Source organism: Anomaloglossus baeobatrachus, chromosome 2, assembly GCF_048569485.1.
Source record: "Anomaloglossus baeobatrachus isolate aAnoBae1 chromosome 2, aAnoBae1.hap1, whole genome shotgun sequence".
In the NCBI taxonomy this organism is placed as follows: Eukaryota; Metazoa; Chordata; class Amphibia; order Anura; family Aromobatidae; genus Anomaloglossus; species Anomaloglossus baeobatrachus.
The window spans coordinates 438,837,620-438,859,189 of record NC_134354.1 but is presented as its reverse complement, the minus strand read 5'-3'; the positions used below and the strand labels follow the sequence as shown (position 1 = coordinate 438,859,189).

Below are 21,570 nucleotides of genomic sequence, written 5' to 3'. Positions count from 1 at the left end.
TAAAGAATGAGAGCGATGGCGCCAAAGAGTATATACCGTACAGTTGCTAAGGTGGGGCCCCGACATGGGATACTCACCACACTCGGGAATATGAACACACATACAAAATGCGCCACACACTACCATGTGCTTGAACACATATACCACCCTCAGCACACATCTCACCACACATACACCAACCTCGCCACATAATCGCCCTAAAACACACACAAGTCTGGTATTATCCTTCAAGAATAAAAATCTGATTATTAAGCAGCCAAACTACAAGAACAACAAATGTACCACATAGGAAATACGGCAGCTGTCAGTCACATGACCTGTCTATTATGTGTATGTGTGAGCTAATATATACTGTCAGGGGGAGGGCTTTCTGTTAACTGGAGATTTATCAGGCTGCCAATAGCAACCAATCACAGCTTAGCTTCTATTTTGCTACAGTTAATTAATCTGAGCTCTCATTGGTTAATATAGGCAACAAAGGACATTCTCAGTATGACATTCCTGATCTTACTCCAATCCCTACATTTTCGGCGCATGTCGTGAAAAGGTTAAAGGGACTCTGTCACCAGGTTTTGCTCCCCCATCTGAGAGCAGCATAATGTAGAGACAGAGATCCCGATTTCAGTGATGTGTCACTAAGGCTACTTTCACACATCAGTTTTTTGGCATCAGGTACAATCCGGCGTGTGCCTGATGCAACAGATCCAGCGCAGAATATGCAAAAATGGATGCGCCGGATCCTTTTTTTTTTAACGCATCTGGTATACCGGATCCATCAAAAAACGGATCCGGTGCATCCGTTTTTGCATCCGTTTTGTCCGTTTTTTTTGCCAACTCTATTTTTTTACAATAAATTGGAGCATGCTCAGTTTAAAAAACGGATCCGGCGGCCGCATCACGCCGGATCGGGCGTCCATAGGCTTCCATTGTAAATTACGCCGTTACAAGAGACGTTCCATTTGGCCACCGCATTAGCCAATTATGCTGGATCCAGCAAAAGCCGGATGCAACGCAATGCCATCCAGCACAAGCCGGCGCTAATACAAAACAACGGGGATAAAACGGATCCGGTGCTGGATCCGTTTTATCCGTTTTTTTCCGGATTGTGCCTGATGGAAAAAAACTGATGTGTGAAAGTAGCCTTACCTGGCTGCTTGTTGTCATTTTGATTAAATCACTTTTATCTGCTGCAGTTCTACTACATCTCTGAATAGTTAGCTCGGTACAACCACGCACACACTACGAACCAAGAGCTTTCTTTGTACACTGTGCATAGGTGGAAAGTTGTCAATCAGTGATGGGGGTGGGATTATACAGAGCTGTAGAATATGGTGGGCTACATGGCTGCAGGTTTACTACTCCTATAAAAAAGGAAAAAGCAATCAGCCGATCAGTGACACATCACTGGAATCAGAGTCTCTATCTCTACATCATGCTGCTTTCAGATTAGGGGGCAAAACCTAGTGACAGATTCCCTTTAACACACCCATTGAGCTTAAAGGGAACCTGTCACCAAATTCGGCGACTATAAGCTGCGGCCACCACCAATGAGCTCTTATACAGTGTGTCCACCCATATCCTGTCCACCGCCATTAACTTGAGAACGGCGGCAGCTATAGGCAAGAAAGTGGTGTCTAGGTATAGTAAAGTAGCCATGCGCTTTGCAATGAAACCACCTATAGCGCCACCTGATGGAAAACAACGGAGTTAGCATTTTTATCTCGAAAATGGAACGCGATAGAGAAAAAAGTGAATTACAAAGTTGTAGGACATCATCAATTCAATACGAATCGACACCTTGCATACAGAAATGCTATGATTAGAACGTGTAAAACTCACAAGGCTGCGGACGTGAAGCGATACCTCATGGAGACCTTCCTACAAGTCATTGGGTATGGTGGCTGCGTGGAGTGGCTTCCACGCTTACCTGACCTGGCCCCATTGGACTTTTCTGTGAGGTCACATCAAACAGCAGTGTATGCGGCCCCTCCACCAACATTGCAGGACCTACAACGACGTATCACAGATGCTTGTGCAAACGTGTCACCTACCATATTGCACAACGTGCAGCAAGATACAGTATGCTGTCCAGAGTCCAGATGTGCATTGCGGCTGACGGTGGCCACTTTGAGCATCAAAGTTAACTGAGCGCCATATTTTTTGGGGGGGTCATGGGTTTCATATCATAGCATTTCTGTATGCAACGTGTCGATTCGTATTGAATTGATGATGCCCTACAATTTTTTAATTCACTTTTTTTCTCAATCTTGTTCCGTTTTTGAGATAAAAATGCTAACTCCATTGTTTTCCACCAGGTGGCGCTATAGGTGGTTTCATTGCGTAGCATATGGATACTTTACAATACCTAGACACCATTTCTATGCCTATAGCTGCCGCCGTTCTCAAGTTAATGGCGGTGGACAGGATATGGGTGGACACACTGTATAAGAACCCACTGGTGGTGGCCGCAGCTTATAGTCGCCAAAACTGGTGACAGGTTCCTTTTAATGGGAAACTCTGATCCAAACCATGGACTAATTGCATTCTTCCGTGTGATGTTCACATGCTACCCAATTTCCATACGGACAACACACAGGTGTAAAATACACTCATTTGAACAAGCCCTACCTTTCAGAGAAAGAATAATGGCAAGATTTGTACATTGTCCACACTTCTGACCTGTCAATCAGACTCTTACAATCAGAAAACATTGCCTATGGATAATCCGTTTTTCAAATAGGGTAGGATGATGGACAGGGCTGGTCACATGCTGTTCCATAATCAACCATTTTGACTACAGAAAAGCTGTGACTTCTCAGGAAGACGCCACTAACAAGCGGACGGAGATGCAGAACACAAAGAACCTGTAATACACATATATTAGTGTCACAAAATCATGTCCCCCAACTCTTGTTTAAATAAAAATATGGACAACCCCTTTAAGAATTCAAAAACAAAAAGCACTTTATATGCCATCACATTTATACATTGGTCTCCATACCAAGAACACAATGTTTATGCTTCACAATGTAGAGAAAAACAATCCCTGCCCTGAATGCATGTTCTTGTTTAGAACTTGGGATCGGATACGTCGGTAAGCTGTCGCCCTAAAGTTGCCTTTTCCCATTCGGACAGCTGCTGTACAAATCCTCTGTTTGGCCTCATATTTGTTTTACACTTAAGTACGTGATTCCAAGCTTCCTGTAAAACACAAGAAGACGCCATATTAGATGAAACTGCGTGTTGTTTTCTGTTCTCTATGTTCTAGATCATACAAATCACTATCTGAATCTATATAGGCGCATGAACAAACATTCAGTACTGGAAATAGGTGTGAAAGGTTCACAATGGGGTTTGGAGTGTTTTTTTTCTTTTTCTGTTATACGAATGGTGGTATGTTTAATTTCCATTAACATGACCATTATTTTACCAGAAAACTTAGCTCTGCTTGCTCACCATGCTGAGGGCCCGAAACAGCAAAGCCTTGAGGAAACTGTAAAGTATGAGGAGTAAGAGGACTGTATACCTTGTACGAAATTACTCAATATTGGTGTAGGATGCCTGCTGCATAGGTGTGAGTATACGCATGTGTATAGATATATATGATGTGTAGCGGAGTTGTGTGTACAAATATGTATATATGTAACAGAGTTGTGTGCATACGTATGTAAATATGTATGTATATATGTACATATACACGGACATGCAAATGTTTGGGCACCCCTCGGCAAAATTACTGTTATTGTGAACAGTTAAGCAAGATTAAGATGAAAGGATCTCTAAAAGGCATAAAGTTAAAGATGACCCATTTCCTTTTTATTTAAGACAAAATATATATTTTTGTGTTTTATATTTCAAAAATTACAAAAAGCAAAATGGGCCTTTGCAAAAGTTTGGACACCATTGGAGATTTGTGTGTTCAGATACCGTTGACCAAGATTTCAGACCTTAATTAGCCTGGCAGGGTTATGACTTGTTCATTATCATCGTTAGGGAAGGACAGGATATGCAAATTTCACATCTTTTCTCAAACCCAGACACCTCTAACCTTGTGCCAGCCATGGTTTCTTCTAATCAGCTGCCTAGCACTCTGAAAATGAAACTGTTGGAGGCCTACAAAGCAGAAGAAGGCAGTAAGAAGATAGCAAAGCGTTTTAAGTTGCCTTTACCTTAGTTTGAAATGTAATTAAGAAATGGCAGTTAGCAGGAACAGTGGATGTTATGATAAGGTCTGGAAGACCAAGCAATAATTTATGTGAAAACTACTTGTAGGATTCCTAGATAGGAAGATCTGAACTCCCCACTTGACTGCAAAAGACCTTCAGGAACATTTAGCAGACTCTGGGAGTTTTTGTACATTTTTCTACTGTTCAGAGGCACCTGCACAAATATGGCCTTCATGGAGGAGTCACCAGAAGAAAACCTCTCCTGTGTTCTCACCATAAAATTCAGTGACAGAGGTATGCAAAAAAAATTTAAACAAGCTGATGCATTTCGGAAACAAGTCCTGGGGACCGATGAGGTTATAATAGAACTCTTTAGCAACAATGATCAAAGGAATGTGTGGAGAAAAAGGGCACAGAATTTCAGGAAAATAACATATTGCCAACCATTAAGCATGGGGTAGATCAATCATACTTTGGGGTTGTGTTGCAGCCAATGGTACGGGCAACAGGGAAGAATGGATTCAATGAAATTTCAACCAATCCATAATGCAAACATAACACCATCTGTAAAAAAGCTGAAGTCAAAAAGAGGATGGCTTCTACAAATGGATAATGATCCTAAACACACGTCAAAATCCACAATAGACTACCTCAAAAGGTGCAAGCTGAAGGTTTTACAATGGCCTCACAGTCCCCTGATCCGAACATCATTGAAAATCTGTAGCTAGACCTCAAATGAGCAGTGCATGCAAAATGACCCAGGAATCTGACAGAATTCGAAGACTTTTCCAAGGAAGAATGGATGAAAATCCCTCAAACAAGAATTGAAAGACTCTTAGCTGGCTACAAAAAGTGTTTACAAGCTGTGATACTTGCCAAAGGCGGTGCTATTAGATACTAACCATGCAGGGTGCAAAAACTTTTACTTCAGCCCATTTTCCTTTTTTGGTAATTTAAAAATGTACTAAGTACTAACGATCCAAGAGGAAAACGGATATTTAAAGGTGCAAATAATTATAATCTTTATTACATATTTATAAAAATAGGACATATTTAGGCACAAAAAGAACGGACAGGAAAACTGTCACAATGCTAGTTCCTCCCACACAGTAATGTCATAAGAAATTATAAATATGGCAGTTTGTAGTGGACATACACATACAGTGACTTGCGAAAGTATTCGGCCCCCTTGAATTTTTCAACCTTTTCCCACATTTCAGGCTTCAAACATAAAGATAAACATTTTAATGTTATAGTGAAGAATCAACAAGTGGGACACAATTGTGAAGGTGAACAAATTTTATTGCTTATTTAAAATTTTTGTAAAAAATAAATAACTGAAAATTGGGATGTGCAATATAATTCAGCCCTTTGAAGTTAATACTTTGTAGCGCCACCTTTTGCTGCGTTTACAGCTGCAAGTCGCTTGGGGTATGTCTCTATCAGTTTTGCACATCGAGAGACTGAAATTCTTGCCCATTCTTCCTTTGCAAAACGCTCAAGCTGAGTGAGGTTGGATGGAGAGCGTTTGTGAACAGCAGTTTTCAGCTCTTTCCACAGATTCTCGATTGGATTCAGATCTGGACTTTGACTTGGCCATTCTAACACCTGGATACGTTTATTTGTGAACCATTCCATTGTAGATTTTCCTTTATGTTTGGGATCATTGTCTGGTTGGAAGATAAATCTCCGTCCAAGTCTCAGTTCTTTTGCAGACTCCAACAGGTTTTCTTAAAGAATGGTCCTGTATTTGGCTCCGTCCATCTTCCCATCAATTTTAACCATCTTCCCTGCCCCTGCTGAAGAAAAGCAGGCCCAAACCATGATGCTGCCACCACCATGTTTGACAGTGGGGATGGTGTGTTCAGGGTGATGAGCTGTATTGCTTTTACACCAAACATATCGTTTGGCATTGTGCCCAAATAGTTTAATTTTGGTTTCATCTGACCAGAGCACCTTCTTCCACATGTTTGTTGTGTCTCCCAGGTGGCTTGTGGCAGACTTTAAACAGCACTTTTTATCGATATCTTTGAGAAATGGCTTTCTCCTTGCCACTCTTCCATAAAGGCCAGATTTGTGCAGTGTACGACTGATTGTTGTCCTATGGACAGACTCTCCCACCTCAGCTGTAGATCTCTGCAGTTCATCCAGAGTGATCATGGGCCTCTTGGCTGCATCTCTGATCAGTCTTCTCCTTGTTTGAGATGAAAGTTAGGATGGACGGCCGGGTCTTGGTAGATTTGCAGTGGTATGATACTCCTCCCATTTCACTATGATCGCTTGCACAGTGCTCCTTGGGATGTTTAAAGTTTTGGAAATCTTTTTGTAACCAAATCTGTCTTTAAACTTCTCCACAGCAGTATCACGGACCTGCCTGTTGTGTTCCTTGGTCTTCATGATGCTCTCTGTGCTTAAAACAGAAAGCTGAGACTATCACAGAGCAGACGCATTCATACGGAGACTTGATTACACACAGGTGGCTTATATTTATTATCATCACCCCCTCTCTCATACTCACCGATCCCTGATCACCGGCGCGGCACTGCACGGCGTTCATACTGTAGCGGCTTCTCCTCTTTTGAAAATGTTGGCCGTTCATTGATCCATCTCGTATTCCCTGCTTCCCCCGCCCACCGGTGCCTATGATTGGTTGCAGTCATACATGCCCCCACGCTGAGTGACAGCTGTCTCACTGCAACCAATCACAGCCGCCGGTGGCCGTGTCTATATCGTGCAGTAAAATAAATAATTAAAAAAAAACAACATGAGGTTCCCCCCAATTTTGATACCAGCCACGGTAAAGCCACACGGCTGAAGGCTGGTATTCTCAGGGGATTTGCGGTCACCGGTGAGTCCTTCACGGGTGACTGCTAATCAGGACGCGACACACAGACAGAGCCGCGGGATGACAATGAAGTCGGGTGAAGTTCATCCGAGTTCATTCTCATCGCCCGGCTCTGTCTGTGTCTCCTGTCAGTGGACATGTAGCAGAGCTGACAGGAGACCGCACTGACAAAAATGCATCCAAAACGAATGTAAAATGCATGCAAAATGCATCCAAAATACATGCGTTTTGGATGCATTCTTTTTGTCAAAATGCAGTGTCAAGTCTGCCAGTGGGTGCGCTTTTTTCTGCACTGGTCAGGACTCAGTGTGCGCACGAGCCCTAAAGGTGTTTTTTTTACTCAGCGTAAACGAGGCTGCAGCTTTCAAATCCATAATGTCAGTTTCTCTTGCGAGTACGCTGAGCTTCATGGGCTGATTTTCCCCACATTATTGTATGAAGAAGGTTTTAATTAGCAAGAATTCCATTTTTCCATTTTTTGCTATCTATGGTGCATCTCATAGTAAGGTGTGTCTCCTAGTCAGAAAACGAAGGGTAAATGTTTTTGTCACCTGAATTTACCAGTGTTCACACATTACCTGGAGTGTGCATCTTCTGTAATGAATGACATACGCTAATACTACAGCACTGCACCGGCTGATTCCTAACGTGGAAAAGACAAGAACTGCACAGTTTGTTGCCATGTGAGAATCTAGGAAAAGAAAGAAAAGTTATTAGGATGCCATTGTATTATTCAGAAAAAAGGACATAAGCAACACAATCAACATTCATCATTCCTTTCTCTTCTGCTTAAAGGGGTTTTCCACTATTCGACAACCCCTGCTTAATAGCTTTACTGCACATCAAAAAGCACAAACCACTTTGGGGCCCATTCATCAAAGCTTTTACAACAGAAAACTGGCACAAGGGGCTTTGAAAAGTTCCAAAGCTCTCACACATGGTAGAATTGCAGTCCAAAGCAGCTCTGCCAAGAGAAACGGAGCCAGAGAGAAGCTGGGACGGAGTGTGGCTATGGCTGGCCATCAAATTCACGTGCACACATTGAGTATTTGGTAATTTTTTTTTACCTCAGTTATTGTAAGGCCATGTGCACACGTTGAGTATTTGGTGAGGTTTTTACCTCAGTATTTATAAGGCCACGTGCACACGATGAGTATTTGGTACGTTTTTTTTTTACCTTAGTTTTTGTAAGGCCACGTGCACACGATGAGTATTTGGTAAGTTGGGGTTTTTTTACCTTAGTTTTTGTAAGGCCACGTGCACATGTTGAGTATTTGGTGAGTTTATACCTCAGTATTTGTAAGCCAAAACCAGCAATTGGTAAAAAATGTAGAAGTGGTGCCGTGTTTCTATTATACTTTTCTTCTGTTCCACTGCTGGTTTTGGTTTAGAAATACTGAGATAAAAAATCCCAAGTGAATGGGATTTCTGAAATCTGCACATGATCCTATTTTTACATAACTGTTTACAGCAGATTTTTCTATTGCAAATACTGAACGAGTGCACATACTTTTACCTGTGGATTTTCCACATTTATTTCAAGTCTGTGGAGAAAATCTGTACATAAAAAACTCAGTGTACCTGCAAGAAAAATTGCCATGTTGCATATTTGAAACACGCACTGGAGATTTATACTCGAAGTAAAAAAAATAAACACAGTGGGCATCAGATTTCTATAAACCCCATCCACTTTACTGGTACTGTAAGACGCTGCTTTTATATGTATATATATATATATATATATATATATATATATATATATATATATATATATATATATATATATAGTGTATATAAGCAGCATATTACAGCACCGGTAAAATGGATGGGGTATACATAAATCTGATGCCCACTGTGTTTATATTTTTCACTCCTAGTATAAATCTGCAGTGTATATATATATACATACATACATACACACACACATATATATACAGTTAGGTCCAGAAATATTTGGACAGTGACACAAGTTTTGTTATTTTAGCTGTTTACAAAAACATGTTCAGAAATACAATTATATATATAATATGGGCTGAAAGTGCACACTCCCAGCTGCAATATGAGAGTTTTCACATCCAAATCGGAGAAAGGGTTTAGGAATCATAGCTCTGTAATGCATAGCCTCCTCTTTTTCAAGGGACCAAAAGTAATTGGACAAGGGACTCTAAGGGCTGCAATTAACTCTGAAGGCGTCTCCCTCGTTAACCTGTAATCAATGAAGTAGTTAAAAGGTCTGGGGTTGATTACAGGTGTGTGGTTTTGCATTTGGAAGCTGTTGCTGTGACCAGACAACATGCGGTCTAAGGAACTCTCAATTGAGGTGAAGCAGAACATCCTGAGGCTGAAAAAAAAGAAAAAATCCATCAGAGAGATAGCAGACATGCTTGGAGTAGCAAAATCAACAGTCGGGTACATTCTGAGAAAAAAGGAATTGACTGGTGAGCTTGGGAACTCAAAAAGGCCTGGGCGTCCACGGATGACAACAGTGGTGGATGATCGCCGCATACTTTCTTTGGTGAAGAAGAACCCGTTCACAACATCAACTGAAGTCCAGAACACTCTCAGTGAAGTAGGTGTATCTGTCTCTAAGTCAACAGTAAAGAGAAGACTCCATGAAAGTAAATACAAAGGGTTCACATCTAGATGCAAACCATTCATCAATTCCAAAAATAGACAGGCCAGAGTTAAATTTGCTGAAAAACACCTCATGAAGCCAGCTCAGTTCTGGAAAAGTATTCTATGGACAGATGAGACAAAGATCAACCTGTACCAGAATGATGGGAAGAAAAAAGTTTGGAGAAGAAAGGGAACGGCACATGATCCAAGGCACACCACATCCTCTGTAAAACATGGTGGAGGCAACGTGATGGCATGGGCATGCATGGCTTTCAATGGCACTGGGTTACTTGTGTTTATTGATGACATAACAGCAGACAAGAGTAGCCGGATGAATTCTGAAATGTACCGGGATATACTTTCAGCCCAGATTCAGCCAAATGCCACAAAGTTGATCGGACGCGCTTCATAGTACAGATGGACAATGACCCCAAGCATACAGCCAAAGCTACCCAGGAGTTCATGAGTGCAAAAAAGTGGAACATTCTGCAATGGCCAAGTCAATCACCAGATCTTAACCCAATTGAGCATGCATTTCACTTGCTCAAATCCAGACTTAAGACGGAAAGACCCACAAACAAGCAAGACCTGAAGGCTGCGGCTGTAAAGGCCTGGCAAAGCATTAAGAAGGAGGAAACCCAGCGTTTGGTGATGTCCATGGGTTCCAGACTTAAGGCAGTGATTGCCTCCAAAGGATTTGCAACAAAATATTGAAACTAAAAATATTTTGTTTGGGTTTGGTTTATTTGTCCAATTACTTTTGACCTCCTAAAATGTGGAGTGTTTGTAAAGAAATGTGTACAATTCCTACAATTTCTATCAGATATTTTTGTTCAAACCTTCAAATTAAACGTTACAATCTGCACTTGAATTCTGTTGTAGAGATTTCATTTCAAATCCAATGTGGTGGCATGCAGAGCCCAACTCGCGAAAATTGTGTCACTGTCCAAATATTTCTGGACCTAACTGTATATATATATATATATATATATATATATATATGAGTGTGTCCACCCATATCCTGTCCACCGCAATTAACTTGAGAACGGCAGCAGCTATAGGAATAGAAGTGGTGTCTGGGTATAGTAAAGTAGCCATGCGCTATGCAATGAAACCACCTATAGCGCCACCTGGTGGAAAACAAAGGAGTTAGCATTTTTAACTCGAACACAGAACGAGATAGAGAAATAAAGTGAATTAAAAAATTGTAGGGCATCATCAATTCAATACGAATCGACACCTTGCATACAGAAATGCTATGATATGAAACCCTTGACCCCCCCAAAATATTGAATGCTGGTCACGCATATGGCGCTCATTTAACTTTGATGCTCAAAGTGGCCACCATCAGCTGCAATGCACATCTGGACAGCATACTTTATCTTGCTGCACGTTGTGCAATATGGTAGGTGACACGTTTGCACAAGCAACTGTGATACGTCGTCGTAGGTCCTGCAATGTTGGTGGAGGGGTCGCATACACCTGCTGTTTGATGTGACCTCACAGAAAGAAGTCCAATGGGGTCAGGTTAGGTGAGCGTGGAGACCACTCGACGCAGCCACCATACCCAATGACTTGTAGGAAGGTCTCCATGAGGTATCGCTTCACGTCCGCAGCCTTGTGAGTTTTACACATTCTAATCATAGCATTTCTGTGTGCAAGGTATCGATTTCGTATTGAATTGATGATGCCCTACAACTTTGTAATTCACTTTTTTTCTCTATCTCGTTCCGTTTTCGAGATAAAAATGCTAACTAACTTGTTTTCCACCAGGTGGGGCTATAGGTGGTTTCATTGCATAGCGCATGGCTACTTTACTATACCTAGACACCACTTCTATTCCTATAGCTGCCGCCGTTCTCAAGTTAATGGCGGTGGACAGGATATGGGTGGACACACTGTATGTGTGTGTGTGTGTGTGTAAGTGACTGCTTTTGGAAACATGTTTAACACTTCTGCTATTTTTTTCCTGTTTGTGTGCTTTTTAACTGTGCACTAACCAAGTTAGTAATGGGGGTGATAGACGCCTCTCCATTACTAAACCCTAGGCTTAATGCCAGCTTTCAATTCACAGCTCACATCAACCCCAAAAGTTTTGCCCCGATTGCCACCGTACAAGGGCAATCAGTAGAGCCGGACAAAGCACCAGAATTGGCGTATCTATTGGATGTGCCACTTTTGGGGTTGCTGTGGGATGCTATATTTAGGCTGGGAAAGGACAATTAAACATGGGCCTTCCCAGTGTGATAATCCCATCTCTCAGCTGTCTGCTTTACTTTGGCTGGTTATAAAAATAGGGGGGGACCCCAAGCCATTTTTTAAAATTATTTATATAAATATTTTTAAAAAATGCCATGGGATCCCCTCTATTTTTCATAACCAGCCAAGGTAAAGCAGACAGCTGGGGCTATAGTTCTCAGCTGTCTGCTTTACCTGTGGTGGTTATCAAAAAGAGGGGGACCCCACTTACGTTTTTTAATTTAATTTACTTAATCATTTTGTTCACCGCAGTGTACACACATCTTCCCCATGCGCTGCAGCCTTTCAACAAATATTATTAGCATACGTACAGCATCTGAACTTGCACACGGGTTTGAGCCCCGGAGACCAGATATCCGGTACGAACCCTGAACTTTACCATTCCGATTCCCTTATTCCTAATGTCTGACATTAGATTATTTGCCTCTCCCCATTGATAACACATCCATGTGTATAATGAGTTCAAAAGAATATCTGTCAACTGAACATGCATAAAGGCAGCTTTAGTAAAAAAAAAAAAAACTGTATTGATATATAGCTTTGCCTTTTCTAGATTTACAGTTACATCTATCTATATATATAATTGCCTTATTCTGTCTGTCTGTCTGTCTTGCTCCAAAATTGTGTCACCGTGACAGTGTCACCGTGACAGTGTCGTTAGCGTGACAACTGTCGGATTGGCCGCTGGGCTCGGCCTGGCCCCGCCCCCCGCATGGATTAGCCGCTTGCCCCGGCCCCCCGCACGCATCGCCCGCTCCAGCGTACATCGGCTCCCGGTACACATGTGCAGGGAGCCGGCATACGCTGACGCCTCGCCTGCTCGCCCCCGCCACACGTTGGCACACTCGGCCCCGCCCCCGGCGGACATAACCTTGCGATGCTGGGATCGTAACGGAGCCGGTGTACGCTGGTAACCATGATACACATCGCGTAACTATAGGAAGCGCTTCCCTTAGTTACCCGATGTGTATCATGGTTACCAGCGAACACCGGCTCCCGGTACACATGTGCAGGGAGCCGGCATACACTGCGGTCAATAATGAAGTGTCATGCAGCGGTGAAAGAGTTAAAGACACTGCAAGACACTTCATTATAGGCAGCGGGCACCCCCAGAAGAGAGAAGACAGAAGAAAGAAGACCCCGCAGTCATACTCACCAGACGCCGACAGGGAGCAGGTGAGCGCATCAAGGTCCTGCAGCGGCGGAACACACACACACGCACACACATAAGAACAGACACACACATCAGATCACACTCACTCACTCTCACACACACATCAGATCGCATCCACACACTCACAACAAACAGTGATATCGCTTACTTCTCGGCGGCGATACTGTGCGTGCAGTGACCTTCCAGGACCTGCCGGAGGATCACATGGCCGGAAGCATGTGGTATCTCCGGATGTTGTGAGTGTGTGAGCGCGTATGTGCGATATCGTCAGTGCGTGTATGCGATCGGATGTGCGCATGTATGCAATCAGATGTGTGCGTGTATGCGATCGGATGTGTGCGTGTATGCGATCGGATGTGTGCGTGTATGCGATCGGATGTGTGCGTGTCGGCAGAAGGCAGAGGAGCACGGCGTGCAGCACAGATGCTGGGACCGCCCACCAGAGGGCACAGGGAGAAGTGGGGTGTGAGTGTATGCGATCAGATGTGTGCGTGTATACTGTCTGATGTGTGACTGTGGAGCACGATGGGGAGTGCGCAGTATGGGGGATGGCGCACGATGGGGGGTGCGCAGCATGGGGGATGGAGCACAATGGGGGGTGCGCAGCACGGGGGATGGAGCACGATGGGGGGTGCGCAGCATGGGGGATGGAGCACGATGGGGGGTGCGCAGCATGGGGTATGGAGCACGATGGGGGATGCGCAGCATGGGGGGTGCGCAGCATGGGGATGGAGCACGATGGGGGGTGCGCAGCATGGGGGATGGAGCACGATGGGGGGTGCGCAGCATGGGGGATGGAGCACGATGGGGGGTGCGCAGCATGGGGGATGGAGCACGATGGGGGGTGCGCAGCATGGGGGATGGAGCACGATGGGGAGTGCACAGCATGGGGGATGGAGCACGATGGGGAGTGCGCAGCATGGGGGATGGAGTACGATGGGGAGTGCGCAGCATGGGGGATGGAGCATGATGGGAGTGCGCAGCATGGGGGATGGAACACGATGGGGGGTGCGCAGTATGGGGGATGGAGCACGATTGGGGGTGCGCAGCATGGGGGATGGAGCACGATGGGAGTGCGCAGCATGGGGGATGGAGCACGATGGGGGGTGCACAGCATGGGGGATGGAGCATGATGGGGGGTGCGCAGCATGGGGGATGGAGCACGATGGGGGGTGCACAGCATGGGGGATGGAGCACGATGGGGGGTGCACAGCATGGGGGATGGAGCACGATGGGGAGTGCGCAGCATGGGGGATGGAGCTTGATGGGGGGTGCGCAGCATGGGGGATGGAGCACGATGGGGGTGCACACCTCCCCCCAAAACACACACACAGCACCACATGCGCACAGCACAACACACCACACACACACTGGGAACCACAAACACCGCCCTACACAGACACCCACACACAGACAACGCCACACACACACAACACAGAAACACCGCGGCATACACAAATATACGAACATACCGCGCAACACACACACTGCACAAAACATACCTCCCCAAAACACACACGCACTCCACACCCACACAAACTGCGCAACACACAGCACCACACACAGACAACACTGCAGACACATAGCGCTCCACAAACAACACAACACACACAACGCAACACACATACAACACCGCTCTCACACACCCCCACCCAGACAACACCCATAACATTTACAGCGCCCTACACAAACACTTGGTAACTACAGACAACAACATCGATATATATATAACAAAAAACATACATTAACTACACAATAAATTCTAGAATACCCGATGCGTTAGAATCGGGCCACCTTCTAGTTTACCTATAAATTGACAAGCACTTGGAAAGAATTGGAGAAGATCTGAATCGCATGAATCTGGCTCAGGAATCTGTAATACTTCATTAGGCAACAAACTGAAAAATATAAGGTTAAAACAAAGACAAAATGTGATTTGGGTTGAAGTGTAGAGAGGAACAACGTCACGCCATTCAGGAAAGTCCAGGGTGAGCGCTGTCTATTGAGCCCTGCTAGGCTTTAGGTCTGGGGGCTCTTTCCTTTGTGGCCATTTTTCATATTTAACACCTCCTTCCAAGAGCCACAACCTCTTCTTTTTTCAGTTGACATTGCTGTATAAAAGCTTGCATTTTGCAAGTTGTACTTTTGAATGCTATTATTTAATTCAAATAATGTACAAAAAAAATTTTTTTTTCAGTCTAGTATAATTATGGAAATACCAAATTTATAGAGGTTTTTTATGTTTTACTGCTTAACACTAGAAGTCCCAGAGAGAGGTAATTTAACATTTCGACCTTTGGAACCCAGAGACGGGTCGAATGACCTGAAGGATTTTAGCTAACAACCTATAATCACCGTCTTTTGTTCTGTAATTAAGGCCATTACTGTCGCACCACAGGAGGTTGTTGTTTTCCATTGAGTTTAGCCATTTAGTTTCTAGTTCGTTCTATTCAGTTTGGACTAAGGGTCATTTGACCCTCTTTCGGGACTTCAGGGGGGAGCTCGAAATTTCTGGGACTTCTAGTGTTAAAAAAACCTTAAAATATTTTGTGTCAGCATATTCTGAGACTCATGATGGTTTAATTGTTCCATCAATGAAGCCAAGTGAATGCTTGTTTTATTTTCCGGGGAACACTGAAGTGTTTATTGGTACCATTATCAGGTACAACTAATTTTTTTTATAACATCTTATTCCATTTTTTTTGGGGGGGAGAGGCAAAAAGAATGAAAAATGGCAAATCTGACATATTTTTAAAGTACAAACTTTTACAGGTGTCAGCAAAATCATATACGTAGAGAAGGAGAAAAACAGTATGATTTAAAGTATTACAAATTATTTTCTTTGCATGTATTTTTTATTTTAAACAGATTGTTTTTTCACTTTTTATTAGTCTCACTATTGTAAATTTTGGTGGCAAGGCTTAAATGAATGAATGAATAAATAAATAATTATTTTTATATAGCGCCAACATATTCCGCTGCGCTTTACATACATCAGTAACACTGTATCCATTGAAGCTCACAATCTAAATTCCCTATCAGTATGTCTGGGAGTGTGGGAGGGCACCAGAACCTGGAGGAAACCCACACAAGTATGGGGAGAACATACAAACTCAGGACTCCAGCGCTGCAAGACTGCAGTACTAACCACTGAGCCCCCGTGAAGACGTTATGGTGCTCAAACTGTGCAGACACAGTGGGCGACCAGTTGCCATTATATCCCAATGGCACCTTGCAATTAATTTTGTTTTTCTTAAGCCATTCAGAGGGAGACTTCCTGATGTGTTTGGATCATTGTCCAGCTGCATAACCCAAGTGCGCTTCAACTTGAGGTCACGAACAGACGGTCGGACATTCTCCTTCAAGATTTTTTGGTAGACAGCAGAATTCATGGTTCCAGTTACAGCAAGTCTTCCAGGTCCTGAAGCAGCAAAACACAGACCATCACACTACCACCATCATATTTTACTGTTGGTATGATGTTCCTTTTCTGAAATGTCGTGTTACTTCCATGCCAGATGTAATGGTACTTACACCTTCCAAAAATATTAAATTTTGACTCATCAGTCCAAAGAGTATTCTCCCAAAAGTCTTTGGGATCATCAATATGTTTTCTGGCATGTTCTTTTAGCTCAGCAGTGGTTTTCGTCTTGGAACTCTGCAATACAGGCCATTTTTGCCAAGTCTCTTTCTTATGGTGCAGTCATGAACACTGACCTTAACTGAGGCAAGTGAGGCCTGCAGTTCTTTGGATGTTTTGTGGGGTCTTTTATGACCTGTTTGATGAGTTGTCGCTGCGCTCTTTGGGTAATTTTGGTCTGCCAGGCACTCCTGGGAAGGTTCACTCCTGTTCCATGTTTTCGCCATCTGGGGATAATGGCTCTCACTGTGGTTCACTGAAGTCCCAAAGCTTTAGAAATGGCTTTATAACCTTTTCAGACAGATAGATCTCGATTAGGCCTCTTTCACACGTCAGTATTTTGCATCAGTGTTTCGTCAGTGTTTCATCAGTGTTTGTATGTCAAAACTAGGATTGAAACTTAGAGAGAAGAACTATAAATGAAAGACTGACACCTGTTCTGTGTTTTGGATACACTCCTGGTTTTGGCATCCAAATACTGATGAAACACTGATGCAAAATACTGACGTGTGAAAGAGGCCTTTGTTTCTTATCTGTTTCTGAGTTTCTTTGGATTGCGGCATGATGTCTAGCTTTTGAGGATCTTTTGGGCTACTTCACTTTGTCAGGCAAGTCCTATATAAGTTATTTCTTGATGGAGAACAGGCAAGGCAGTAATCAGGCCTGGGTGTGGCAAGGGAAATTGAACTCCACTTCCCAAAGATGTGATAAACCACAATTAATTTATGTTTTAAGAAGAGGAGGGGGTGGCCAATCACTTTTTCACACAGGGCCCTGTATTTTGTGTTTACTTGTGTTATCATTGTCTAATATTTAAATTTGTTTGGTGATCTGAAACATTAAAGTGTGAGAAATATGCAAAATAATAAGAAATCAGGAAGGGGCAAACAGTCTTTGACACTACTGTATGTGACGCCCTGGCAAAACCAGGTAGTCACACAGTATAGTCCCCCGCATAACACCACTCCCACACAGGGTTAAATCAGCCGACAAAATCCTAGTCACCCCCCCAGGGAAGGACAGACACACCAGTGGGCGGGACCAGGTGGAACAGAAACGCCCACTTAGGGGTCTGGAGAGCCCGGGGCGGGAAAATAGCCAGATTAGTTTTGAGGTTCAAGTTGAGAGGAGTGAGGAGGAGGAGCTGACAAGTATCAGGGTCGGAGCATGGGCTAGGTGGCAGACGGTGGTCACCGCCTGTAGGAGACGGGAAGATGGCTCGGCAGATCCGAGATAAACCGAGGCAGGGTTGTAGCCCGCCGGTACCGACACCGGAGAACCGACCCGGAAACCATGCACACAAAGGGGTACTCGGACCCTGGAGCCAGGACCGGCAGTGACGGTCCAGCTAATTAACCGATTGAGGGTAGGATTCTATATCCTGTCCCAACCTAAGTCCCAAAAAGTAGACACCCACAGAGAGGGATAGGCAAGGCCCAGGGCCCGGTAGATCCCATGGGTCAGCGTCGGACGGGTACGGCTCCCAACCAGAGGACCAGGAGCGGACTCCTGCGTTACACACCGGGAAGTCTACACAAGAAAACACAAAGTGCAGAGGAAAGGGGCATTGACCACCAGCCCGGGTGTGGGACCAGATACACCCGTCTGCGGCAGCCGGCCACCATCACCTTGGTTTACCAAAAAGACTTGTGTGATTGATTCAACAGTGAGTAACATTCCTGGCCTGACCGGGTGCGCCGGCCCCTGCCGTTGTCATCCCCTGCACAGAGACATTTGGCCCCGGGGCATCCATCCCTGCCCACGGAGGGGTTAACATCCAGCTGCCAGCCCATCGCCCCTAGGAGCCTCACAACAGCAGCGGTGGTGCTACATCTCACCACACACCGTGGGTGGCGTCACAGACAGTTTTTCAACAACCCCCGTACAAATACGTCCCCCTTTTATTCGGAGTGTCCGCATGTCCCCCGGGTCCAGTGAAGTCCCTCGAGCCATACTGCAGATCCGGATCCGAGCAGCACGGCTGCTGGCACGAGGGCGGCACATGTACATAGTCTGAAAACTGCAGTTCAACAATAAGAGCCATTGATGGTCATTATGTGACCTTATCCTTCAAAAAAAGTGGAGCGGTAACCACACATATACAGTATATATGGTTCCTGTAAGGTTTCAGCTCACTTGTTAATCACACATACTTTAGTGGATAGGGCCATGAATATGAATGGGCTTCTTTTGTATATGTGGCTGTAACTACGGGTTCGTTTAATTTTGGTAGGTATTGATAGGATGGGAGCTTCCACCAACCTTACTCTGGTCCTGCATTCCTATCAGTATATATAATTAAGGACTTTGGAAGTATTGTTAATGTGACACCCTGGACTAGCCAGGTAGTCACATACATAACAACATACACACACCCCCACCCTAGACAGTAACAACAGTCAATCAAAAACCCTTGTTGCCTCCCTCCAGGGTCTGATGGCCACACCAGGTGGGGCGGAGCCAGGCGGTTGGCCCCACCCACCGAGGAGTTCACAGGCCTGGAGGCGGGAAAAGTGTCAGATCAGTTTTGGAGGTGAAAGTGAGAGGAGTAAACACTTCAGGTGTCTGGGTAGGAGCCCAGGCACTGACAGCAAGGTTGGCAGACGGTGGTGGCCGTCTGCAGGAGTTGGTGGAACTCCGCAAAGCCGTAAGGACCGGGGTGGGGCGTCGGCCCGCCGGTACCGGACCGGGGAACGGAGTGAAGCTAAGCACACAGGCAGGGCCATCGGACCCTGACCAGGCTTGGAGCCGCCGTCAATAGTCAAATCCGAATGTGACAGGAACCCCAGGGGTTTCCTAACAACCAAGTCCCGATTGAAGGCAACAGTCCACCCAGAGAGGATATACAGCCACCGCCACAGGCTAGAGATCCAAGGGCCAGCGCCTGCGGACAAAACGGGCTCCTACAGCACCTATATGCCGGGGAGCGGACTACCGATGGGCAACCACAGGAGTCAAGAATATCTTCACAGGTGCAGGGAAAGACAGCCACCATCAGCTGTCCGGGGAGAGCACAACAACAACACTGCAGCCGGCTGCGGGACCCGTCTATCCGGCCGCTTTTGGTTTACCAACGGCTCTGTCAGTGGTCAGTGATTGTCTGAGTGAGTACACCAGTGCCGTCCGGCACCGCGCCGCGCAGTCCCTGCACCCCAGCCATCCGGCCTCCCCGTTACACCACCGGGCCCTGGGATCACCAACCCGCCTACCCAAGGAGGGGACAACATCCCGGAGAGATGCACCCAACCATCTCTCCCGGGATCCCCGTTACCAGCAGCGGTGGTGCCATCATCACCACGTCCCGTGGGTGGCGTCACAAACAATCTCCCTAAACATACCAACCCCTTTTCACTCACGGGTGAGGAGCGCTTCTCAAGTCCCCTGGTCCGGTCCACCACTCGAGCCACCGAGCAGCAGCAGCAGAAGCCCCGGACCCGAGCGTGGCGAGTGCGTCCCCTCCGCCCGCAACAACTTGCCGTCACGAACAGGATAGAACCGATCTACCTACCGGTAGAAGTGCGCCTTGCAGTCCCCGCCGGCAGCGTCCGGCCGAAAAATTTGAAGCGCCGCCATCTTTGGCGCGAAGATTTCCCGCTCGAGCGTCTTCCCCGAGCAGGGAAGGTGCGAAAGCGAAGCCCTGCCCCCAAAGAGGAAGTGCTAGAAAGAACCAAGGGGGAAGCGGGTGAAAGCCTGCCTAATGTAGCCGAGGGCATAAAAAAAGCGGGGACGCCAGGACTCTGCAACATATCCGGTTCCTGGAAGCCTGCCATCAAGCATGTCCGTCCCGTCCGGTGATGCCAAAATTCCCGAGCTCACGCCAGGAACGGCGGCGTGGGTGGAAGCCCGGACTGCACAAATGTGCTGCCGCCTGCAAAATCAGGTCCGGTTCTTGATGGAGCGCTGGGTGGCTGAGATGGAGGAAGTGGTGGCGGCCGTGCGGAGACGCGAGGTGGAGGCAGTGTTGGAGGAGCGGGTAAAGCGACCCACGCCCCTGTGTCCGAGAAGGACCGGTCGCTGCGGCCGAGGGGACCGGTCTGCGTCCGCTCACCCTCCTGTCTCCCCCGCCATCCGTACCGGTTGCTGTTGCCCCTCCACTCAGCCCGCTACCCCCAACATCGGTAGCGGAATCTAACCCGCCCGCCTCGGAGGACCGGCCTGTGGGCGTTAACCGGAGACGGCCTGTACCGATTCCACTGCCGTGGAAGGTCCATTCGGAGGTGCCCGTCCGTGAAGCAAAGCAGTCGGCCCTGGAAGCAGCCGTACCCGAGACCATCCCGGCCCCGGCAGTCCGCCCGGCCATGGAAGAACCGGCCGCTGCGGGCCCGAAGGCCCAACCGGTGAGGCCATCTGTCCCTGAACTCCCTGCCTTGGCTGAGGCTGCGCCGGGTCGTCGCTGCAAAGCAGCAGCCCAGGCCATGTCACCGCAGGACCCCCACCAGAGAGTACCAGTCGTGGGCGCAGTCCAGCGGGGCCCGACCTGCGCGCAGGGGTATGCCAACACCCCTTACTAGGACAGGGAGCCAAGCCAGTTGGGCCGAGAAATTGCCGCCAGGGAGCAGCAGAGGGCCGAAGTGATGGCGCTAGTTATCAAGGAGAAAGACGCTCTCCGCAATGCCACCTTTCGGGTGCGGGGCCCGGTGTATGAAGGCCAAGTCCAGCAGTTTGACACGCGAAGAGTGTTTGGCTTTATTTATGAACCGGGCCTGGAGGCCGAAGTGTTTGTGGCTCGCCGCGACGTGAACTCGCACCTCCCAACGGGCCACCCAGGTCGCGATCTGTTGCCAGGCGACCTGGTGACCTACACCCGACACTGCGGGGAGAGGGGCTGGTTCGCCCTGGACGTTAAACAGAGGGAAAGCCGCAGTGTGCA

At 46.3% G+C, this 21,570-nt stretch overlaps 2 protein-coding genes across 5 annotated transcripts in view; both read right to left on the bottom strand.

Moving 5' to 3' along the window:
- Positions 1 to 21,570, bottom strand: part of POR (cytochrome p450 oxidoreductase) — a 438,013-nt gene that overhangs the window by 111,944 nt on the left and 304,499 nt on the right. The gene's annotated exons all lie outside the window — the stretch shown is intronic.
- STYXL1 (serine/threonine/tyrosine interacting like 1) overlaps positions 2,939 to 21,570 on the bottom strand; it is a 73,612-nt gene continuing 54,980 nt past the window's right edge. For all 4 annotated transcript variants that reach the window (XM_075336266.1, XM_075336265.1, XM_075336264.1 and 1 more), the window contains 3 exons: positions 14,867 to 14,958; positions 7,590 to 7,702; positions 2,939 to 3,201 (listed from right to left, as the gene is read on the bottom strand). In XM_075336266.1, the coding sequence (XP_075192381.1) occupies positions 3,070 to 3,201; positions 7,590 to 7,702; positions 14,867 to 14,958 (337 nt within the window). In that variant the 3' untranslated portion in view covers positions 2,939 to 3,069. The remainder of the gene's footprint in view (positions 3,202 to 7,589; positions 7,703 to 14,866; positions 14,959 to 21,570) is intronic.